The following is a 9,350-nucleotide window of genomic DNA, read 5'->3' as shown; positions in this document are numbered from 1 at the left end:
AAATAATACAAAAAAAAAAAACAATAAAAAAAACAATTGAAATGAATGGTTTGGTGAATAAATCAGATTTATACTTTTCATTTTTTCAATTAACCCAGATGTAGTCAACCAGACAAGACATGTTTGAGCTCCAAATGGAACTTCTCTAGTTTAATTCTGGAGCTACAAAGCTAATGTTGCTGACAAGCTTCAGAAATGATGGTCACCTGAATATGTACTGTAAATTCATGCACACACACTTTAACTGTAACTGAACCTGCATTCATGTAATTGTTGCGATAAAGCTGCAACAGTGTGTGTGTGTGTGTGTGTGTGTGTATGTATATATATATATATATATTTTAATACAGCTCTGGAAAAAAAAAGAAAATAAGAGACCACTTAAAAATTATGAGTTTCTTTGATTTTACCAAATTGAAAACCTCTGGAATATAATCCATATGAAGATTGATGATCACAAGCCAATTAAACAAAGCTGAACTGCTTGAAGTTTTGCACCAGTAGTGGCATATAGTTATTCCAAAAGCAGTGTGTAAGACTGGTGGAGGAGAACACTTAAAACTTTATGAATATGGACCGTCAGACGTTTTTCATTGTCTGCTAATAAATGCTCTAAATTACAATATTTTTATTTGGAATTTAGGAGCAATGTTTTCCGTAGTTTATAGAATAAAACAACAATGTTCATTTTACTCAAACATAAACCTTTAAATAGCAAAATCAGACAAACTGAATCAGAAACTGAAGTGGTCTCTTCATTTTTTTCCAGAGCCGTATAGGTGTGTATGTATGTTTGTATGTGATACAAACACAGACAGAGAGCTAGTCAAGTGTAATTTATATCAGAAAAGGATGAATCTTCTCCTTTGTCACACCCCTGGCACTTCCGCGGGCCTCCCCACGAAACATGTGAAGTGTGGTTGTGTTGTTTATTTATTTTTATATAAAAAAACATGTAGTGAAGTACATGGACAAATTCATGGACTTGAACAGATTTATTTTATGAATAAAATCCAACTGGCAAATGTGTTTGCTAGGAGAACAAGCCCTTTTCCAGAGCCTTTAGCAAAACCACTGAGCTGCTAATAAAGTCCAGACTAACTATTCTTTATTTTTTTTCTGAAGATGTTCTCTTCATTCTTTTGTTTTCAGGTATAATCATGATTCTTCATAGTCTTTTTTTTAGCTGGAACATTAAGATAAATCACATTTTGTTCTACTGTCACTGTTCTTACTGAAAGCAACTTCAATTGGTTATCCATATGTACTTCAAATGTATAGCTTTTTGTTTTATGTTAAAGTTTTATACCATGATGATGTTTTGTTAATTTATATATATATATAGTGGTTTGCAAAATCATACCCCTTGAACTTTTCAACGTTTTCTCACCTTACAACCACAATCTTGAAAATATAATGTATTTTATTAAGATTTTAAGTGATAGACAAACAACACAATGTATTGCCTAAGTGTGAAGTGGAACGAAAACGATACGTAGTTTATTAAACACAAATTTACTCAAAATTTACCCCCTTTACTCTAAAACCCCTAAATAAAATCCAGTGCAATCAAATGCCTTCAGAAGTCACTTAATTAGTTAGTAATAGAGTCCAGCTGTGTGTAATTTATTCTCAGTATAAATACAGCTGTTCTTGACTGAGCTTGAGCTGTTGTATAAAGAAGAATGGGTAAAAATCTCTATAGTAAAGTCTCTAGATGTGCAAAGCTGGTAGAGACAAAATACAAAGCACTTACAGTTGTAACAGCAGCAAATGGAGGCTCCACTAAGTATTGATATAGGGGGGCTGAATCGTTTTGCACATCACACTTTTCAGATTTTTATTGATATCATAATTGATATCATTTTTATTCCAATTTACACTTATGCAATACTTTGTGTTTGTCTAATGTGATAGAATTAAAGGGGCATGAATACTTTTACAAGACACTGTAGAGTTCCCATAAAATAATCTAAATGTGACTATTAACTTCTTGTGTTTTTTTTTTTTCATTTTCTAGCAACATTAGCCTCGGAGATCTAGTGCACAACTAAATAAGCTAAATAAGCTAACAGCCAAACATGTCTCTGCTAATCAGCTACAACTGTGGTGATTAAAAAAAATAAAATAGTGTAAATTTGATTTTTAACCAGACAATCCCATTAACATATGAAACACTGAAATGAAAGAAAAAGTTTCATTTGGATACAAAAAAAAACAAAAAATCAAACAGATGTGGGCCTGTTTTTGTACAAATCCATTGCCATTTCAACACACAACCTTTATTGGGAGTTTTATTTAAAATAAACCTCACATTAAAAAGAATGGGGAGTGATGTAAATCATACAATAAGGCAGAATAGGATGTGTGAGGTGAGGTGAGGCAGGGGTCAGTAGTGGGTCCTCTGTAATTGTGGCCTTGAAGTGCAGTGGACCTACGCTTAAGAACAGTGGATGTAAGAAGGCAATAAATAAAGAAACATGTGTCAGACTACTGTTTTAAAATGATTAATGTGCCTACGTGAACAAGCTACAAGTTATACTTAATAGAGAAATGTATGCATTTATGACTTCAGGAGATTTTACTGTGCCCTGAAAAAAAACAGAAGAGACTGCAGCTATATTAAACCATCCTTGGCATGATTAGCAACTCTCAATCTTTAAATCAGTCTTTAAATCAAGTCATTAATCAAACATCTTAAAACTTTCCCCTTCCAAAGGTTTCTACACTAGTAAATGACAGTTTCATTGCTTACAGTGAGCCTAATGTGCCCTAGAGAAAAAAAACAAAAACCCCTAAAACAAGTTTGAGAATTATTGGTTTGATAATAACTAAAACATAACTGTAAATAACTAAAAAACTAAAGTCTTCAGAAATAGATCTCGTATATATTTATAAAACATGTAGTAAGTAAGTAATGTGGCATTTCCACTTACAAACCCCACTGGCATTTACTAGTGTAAAAAGTCAGGCGTAATAATAATGTGTATCTGAGATTCTTCTAGTCTTCACAGCCAGTGCTCAATATATATATATAAAAAACAATATAAAAAAAAGGGAAGGAAACCTACGTGTATAAATAAGTGTGAAAGAATATGTACAGAAAATTTAGCATACAACTCAGTGACAATAATATGGATCTTATACGTATTTGCTACACACAGAATTCCACATCCTGCACGTGTTCAAGTAGGTTTTGCGTGTTTAATTAGAGTTCCTTTTTTTATGTTATCCTGGGATGTGAACCGTTGGGACGTTAAAAATAAAGAAAACGAAAAAAAAAAAAAAAAAAAAAAAGAGTAACAAAACGAGATCCAAATGAATGACAAGCACTTGTCTGGCATCCAGCCTCTCTCAGGGGTGACTGAGAATCGCAATGGCAATGAGCCTGAGTAGAAATAATTAAGCAGAATATGGTATGTACACAGGAAGGGGACGATGCTGGAGGGTTGGGCTGACACCGCATGCATGTAAATGCATGGTAACATGTCCTCTATTGATATTAATGCATGTTTAGGTAATAATTATCATAATACAAACATTTACAAATTTAGGGGGAGAAAAAACAAAAACAGCTGATTGTGCCTCGAGCTTCTCCTTTCATGCATATGAATGCCGGAGAAGATATTTCATGTTACAATGTAGAAGCTGCTGCCTTTCTCGCTGCTGACGCCAAATTGGGATACACAAAGTCGTTTGGAGGGTTAGCCACCCCCCCCTACCCCCTATGATGACACAGAGCGATGGGAACAAATATGGTGTCAACACAAACAGAGACTGCGATTGATAGGATTCGTTTAATAAGGCATCTGACTTAACCAGGGGAATGAGTGAATAAGTGACGTCATCCAAAAAAGTAGGCTAGGTTTTAGTATGAAAATGCTACAGACGTATGACAAAGTAAGTATTCTGGAAGGGAGCGAACTAAAGAGAGGTGTTGCTCAAAGACGATGCTAAAAAAGGGGAAGGAGAGACAACCATTTAGTGTTTTTCAACATTGGTGAGAAAAAAAGAAATCAAAATCAATAGTATCTGTGTCCTAATGACCGCCTTTGACATTTACCGTAGCAGAACTGTAAGCTGCCAGTGGCGGCATGAGAGTGGCACCTCTCGAACACTTTTTTCTCTGAGTAAAATTAAAATCTGCACTACAAAGGCCTCTTTGTTGGAGAAGAATACTCGGATGTTCGAAAGAGAGAGAGAGAGAGAGAGAAAGAGAAAATAAAACCACGGACACAGTGCCAAAGACTCGTGGAGTTCCTCTGAGAAAGTTCCTGTCCACAGCAGGGTGACCCCATGCCTCCTCCTTAAGAGGATGACTGAGCGCTCGAGGAATCCGTCGTGACACCGTTTGCTCAGAACTCAAAACGGGTTTCCCTTAGGAGATGCCCTCTTCGCCTGAGTTATGACGACACGCAACACTGAAGCCATTTTGTGCTAGCAAAGTAAAGATCTTCTAGTCTTGTTTTTTGGCTTTCCCGTCTATTTTTGTAGGTTCGCAGTCTCTTTCGCAGCTGTTCCAACACGTTCGGAAGGGAAACGGCACTGTGCAAATACGACCCTTCAAAGAAACAGGACAGTAGGCCTCGGTCACTCCTTCGTTCGTGTGAAAAGATAACTCCACTAGAGTGAGGGGAGAAGAAAAGAAGAGAATTAGAATTAGAAAGGAAAGGTCTTTTAGAAAACTCCTAGCCGCCACATTAGGCGATTTCTTTTATCCTGCGCATGTAGTCATGCAGTTCCTCTGGGTCTTGGAAGCCCATGTCCTGACATACCCACTGGATGTCCTCCTCGTCAGCTATTGGGATGGAATTGTAGGGCAGCTCCTCTGTGGGCAGTGTGGTGAAGGTGGTGAATTTGACACGCTTGCGCTTGGACGTGGGCGAGCTGGCTTCTTCCCCGGGCTCCTTGGTGGAGCCGCCGGAACTGCCATCTCCCCGGCCGTGAACCTGGCTTTGGACGCTGGTCTGAGAGCTTCCACTGCTGTGGTGGTCTCCATGGCAGCAAGTCTGTACCCCTTCCAAGGGGTTACTTGGACTCTCCACCGTCTGCGGGGAAAGGTCACTCTGGGCTCGCAAGGGTTGCCCGTTGCCAAGGAACACCCAGTGGTGCGAGTGGTCCATGTTGGCCTGGCCTTCGGGCGGGATGCGCTTGTGCCGGTACTTGAGGACGAATACGATGCAGTTGATTAGAAACACCAGAATGGCCAGGCAGAATACTCCAAGAAGGGCATACATGCCGATCTCCAGGTCAGTCATGCTACGAGGTGAAGGCACAAAGTCATCATCTTCCTCCTCGGTCGGTTGCTCCGGGATGCTGATGGTGGGGAAATTGGTGTAATCGATTGGGACGCTGGCGGGTTGCTCGTTGGATGGTTCGTAGCCGGCATCGATATTTGGATCGGTTATGCTGATCTGTGTACTGACCGACACATCAGTCTCTGGTTCTACTTCTTCCTCAGAATCTTCCTCAGTTCCAAAACGCACCTTAACATGAACCGGAGAATAGGCAATCACACTCTTTCGCTTGGTCTTCTGGCAGGCTTCGCATATAGTCATCTCTACACGCACAATCTCTCCAGACCCTTCACCTTCCGCAACAACGACAGGCCACCTCTGCTGAGGCTCCTGGGAAATGGAGGCCACCTTGTCGTCTACAGTAGAAGCGTTAAGGTTGTAGTCCTTAGGGTCGTATATGCTGAGCGGAGCAGCCGTATTGTCGCTGTAGTACACCCAGATAGAGAGGCTGGCCTCCTGCAAACAAGCATAAGGAAATGGAATCAGTCACAACATGAGCACTTCCCTTAAGCAGTGTGCAATTTCCAACAATCCATTTGAGGAAATTGTGCTCTTCTGTCTTGCAACAAAGACGAAAAACACTGGAAACGAAGTTGCTTTGAATTCTCTAACAGAGGCATTCGTTCCTTCAGGCCTTCGAGAAACACATCAGAGCAGCAAGTTAGCAAATATATTAGGTGCATTTGTGCTGCATTTTGTTAGAAGAGGAGCATTTTAGCTTATAACTATAATAGAATATATGTATTTTACAACATTACACATCGGGCGTAACATTCTGTAGCGTGGCACAACATTCTTTAGACTCATCAGATTGACAAAATAATTCTATTACTGTCCATCACTGGTTTTTCAATCATGAATTCATTATGCAAATACACAAATCAAACCTAGAAAAGACCTAGAAAAAATATATAATTTAAACAGTGTGGCACAAAAATGACAGTGTTCATCCCAAAGTATTCCAAGCCAAGTAAAGTAGTTTTATTGTCAATACTGCATAATGTACAGGACATACAGAGGATTGAAATTGTAATCCTACCTTTGAATTACAATCCCAAAACAGAAATGGTTTTGATAGTATGGAAAATGCGGATAAAAATAGAGTAGTATTTTTCTTTTCTTTGTATGTTTGTTTCATAGCAGACAGTATAAACTCAAGATAGTTCAGGTTTTTTTCTGCTCAACTTGATTTGTTGTTAACACACATCCGTTCCTTAATTTCAGGCCTGAAATTTATTTTAGTTTCACATGTTATTTTGTTTCATTCTTCTTTCAAACATGTCTTTAGGTGTGCACCAATAGGAGGACATTGTTGCATTTTTTTTTCTCCAATTTTCTTTTGGGGGCCGGTTAGAAATTGGAGATCATCTGCCTGTTTGTGCTGCTCTAAGGCTCACCGAATCATGATTACAATCACCTGTTGGCATCACCTGTCTGAAATCACATCATTATTTAGTTATTTTACCTCATTACTAGGCTCCCATCTCACCCTAACTGTATATTAATACATTTAAATTAAATATAATTCGTTTATACTCTCTGCAATTAAATAATAGTCAAAGATATAGATATTTTCCACATTATTTCAACTTTTTCTGATTGAAGCTGTATTTTTTTACCGTCTTCATTGTTCAATTTAGCTTTAGCAGAGCTAACCTTTGGATTTGTTGGAAAAGCACTGCGACCAGCAGGCCTTGAGAACAAAGACTCCATCAGTACTGGGAAAAATGCTGCGGCCTACGTCCCTCATCTCTGTCAAAACGTACATTATTCTCTATTCTCTATGTCTGTGTGGGCTTGTCGATCAGACAGGTACATGGTCAGAGGACCCACAGACGTGAGGCTTGTGTTACATGTGGTTTGAGTGTTTGCTTGACCTTTACTTGTTCCAACTTGCAGACAAAACAATGCTGCCGTGCCCGATGCTGATAGCAGGCCAACACAAAGAAAAGCTACTTTGACAGAGTGCTTTTAGCTAGTGATGCCAAGGTGGAGTTAATTCTTTTTTGTCTAATATTTCCCCTCCTCCTCCTTCTTCTCAGATGGGAAAGTGTTTTGTCTGGCTTCAGTCTGTTACGTCTTGTTGCGAAAGCTTAAAAGTGTTTGACAGCGTCGCTACCTTCAAGGTTGCTCTGACATTGTGGCCCAGCCGCTGTCATCCTCGCTTGTCAAGAAGAAGGCCGTCTTTGATATGTGCAGCTTGAATAAAACATTTAAGGCAATGTGCCATGCTGATGAACTTTTGGAACTCCACGCACGCAAGTTAAAAAGGAAGGCTAAGCTGCAGTTCTCTAAGCTGCAGCTCTCTTCAATGCTGTCTGGTTAGGAAATGATGGATGAATTGTTCAGAACAAGTTCAGAACAGCAGGAAAGGTCCTTAAGTTTCTGGTGGAGAAGATCTTCAGTCTTTTGCAGTTCTACTTAACAAACATGGAAATCAGAGCATTCAAGCATCTCCTGAACTGGGAAAAGGAAGAAATAAACTTAGCATGCAGCACATTAGCATGCGGTGCATTAATTATTTGAGCATGTCAGTCAGCCAAAGATGTAGAGAGAGAGGAAGAGAGAGAGAGAGAGAGTATTCAGCAGCTCCCTCTTTCGTACATGACTTGAAACAAAACGGTGACAAACGTCGGGGGAACAGCATGAGGGACAAAGTTGTAGCAGGAGTGAGGACAAAGCATGTCTCCTCCGACACCGTGACCGTCAGCGCTCTGCAGCAGGGTTCATTTATCATTGCTGCTGCTGCTGCTGCAGGGACGGCGGCTGAGAGAAAGGGCTCGAGGGCAAACTTTCCTGGCCGGCAGAACAACTGCACTGGTTTGAGGCTCTCCTCCGAGATCCAAGCGACCGGAACAGAGGAGGGTCATCGCAGGCTTTTACGGCACAAGCACTTAGGGCGATACATTACACTAATTAAATCCAAAGGTGGCCAAGCCTTTCGGGTGCAGTTGGGACGGGGTGGAGGGGGTGGGAGGGGCAATTACATTTTAATGCATGAACTGAGAGGGGCCGGCCATTGTTTGATGCTCTTTTTTTCGAGTTCGAGGCAGAGAACAGAGGAGAAAGGAAAAGGAGAAAGAAGAAAAAAGCAGCGGAACAAGAAAGAACGAAGGTCCCAAACTCCCGCCGCTGAAACTCTGGTATCTGCCCGAGACGTCGGGGCAAATTAGCATGGCGGCGTCCGGGGAAGCCTCGCTCCAAAATACGAGCCTCAATTAAAGCTTTGGGAGGATTACAAAGCAAATGTACGGAGCTCCCCCGGTGCCAGTCGAGCGGGAAGGAACAGAAGTGGCGGCATGTTCTTGGCTTCTTATTAAGCAAGACGGCGTCTCATTTGGTGCGTTGATGCCGGGGAAGATTTGAATACGTCTGAATGTCAAACAGTCCTTTATTGCACCTACGGGGCCGGCCTGGCGGAGCCGGCTGGAGCTAATTGGCCGATGGATCTTCAGAACATGATGAGAACTCGCGATGCCAATGTGTGCCATCAGAGTTTCGTCCAATTCAGGCTGCACAAATATTAGAGGAAACAAAGAATCGGAAATATATGTCCGTGTTTTGACAGGATGTGACTGCAACATGCGCAGAGCCAGTTCTGAGTACATATAATTATTCACTAGTGCAGATCGGTGTTGATTTGTAATCCAATGTTTAAAAAAAAAAAAAAAAACAGATTGAGGAAACTGAATAAGCACTGGAGCCCACAAGTTGTCCACGTCCACTGCAGCAATGTAGGCTGTTTTAAAATAATAATAACTGGCAAGTCTGCTTTTCCTCAAGCTTGCTGAGTGCTGAGTATCTTAACATTTTTTTTTTGTATAAGTAGGAACGTCTCAGCTAGACACTGAAGTTAAATAAGTACCTATGATAAAATGCTAGAATGTATACTTCTATATATTTTCTATACTAAAGATAAGGGACAACTGAGGAAAGTGGTCATCAAAACATACAGTATTTTTTTTACACTTTACAAGCTACCCTTCCAAGTTTCCCATTTTTGAAATATTAAGAATAAAAATAGGTAGAAAGAATATTATATTTGATGTGACC

The 9,350-nt window shown here is 40.1% G+C and overlaps 1 protein-coding gene across 2 annotated transcripts in view; it reads right to left on the bottom strand.

Annotated features, from left to right (window-relative positions):
- Window positions 1-1,990: 1,990 nt before the first annotated feature.
- tmem132e (transmembrane protein 132E) overlaps window positions 1,991-9,350 on the bottom strand; it is a 160,646-nt gene continuing 153,286 nt past the window's right edge. The window contains exons 9-10 of one of the 2 annotated variants that reach the window (XM_049475812.1): window positions 4,776-5,753; window positions 1,991-4,623 (exon numbers count right to left, since the gene is read on the bottom strand). In XM_049475812.1, coding sequence (XP_049331769.1) covers window positions 4,591-4,623; window positions 4,776-5,753 — 1,011 coding nt within the window. In that variant the 3' untranslated portion in view covers window positions 1,991-4,590. Of the gene's footprint in view, window positions 5,754-9,350 lie in introns of both variants that reach the window. The other variant, XM_049475808.1, reaches the window with a different exon arrangement.

The sequence above is a fragment of the Astyanax mexicanus genome, chromosome 1, assembly GCF_023375975.1.
Source record: "Astyanax mexicanus isolate ESR-SI-001 chromosome 1, AstMex3_surface, whole genome shotgun sequence".
Taxonomy (NCBI): Eukaryota; Metazoa; Chordata; class Actinopteri; order Characiformes; family Acestrorhamphidae; genus Astyanax; species Astyanax mexicanus.
The sequence above is the reverse complement of the archived record's forward strand: the minus strand, read 5'-3'. Positions and strand labels throughout refer to the sequence as shown.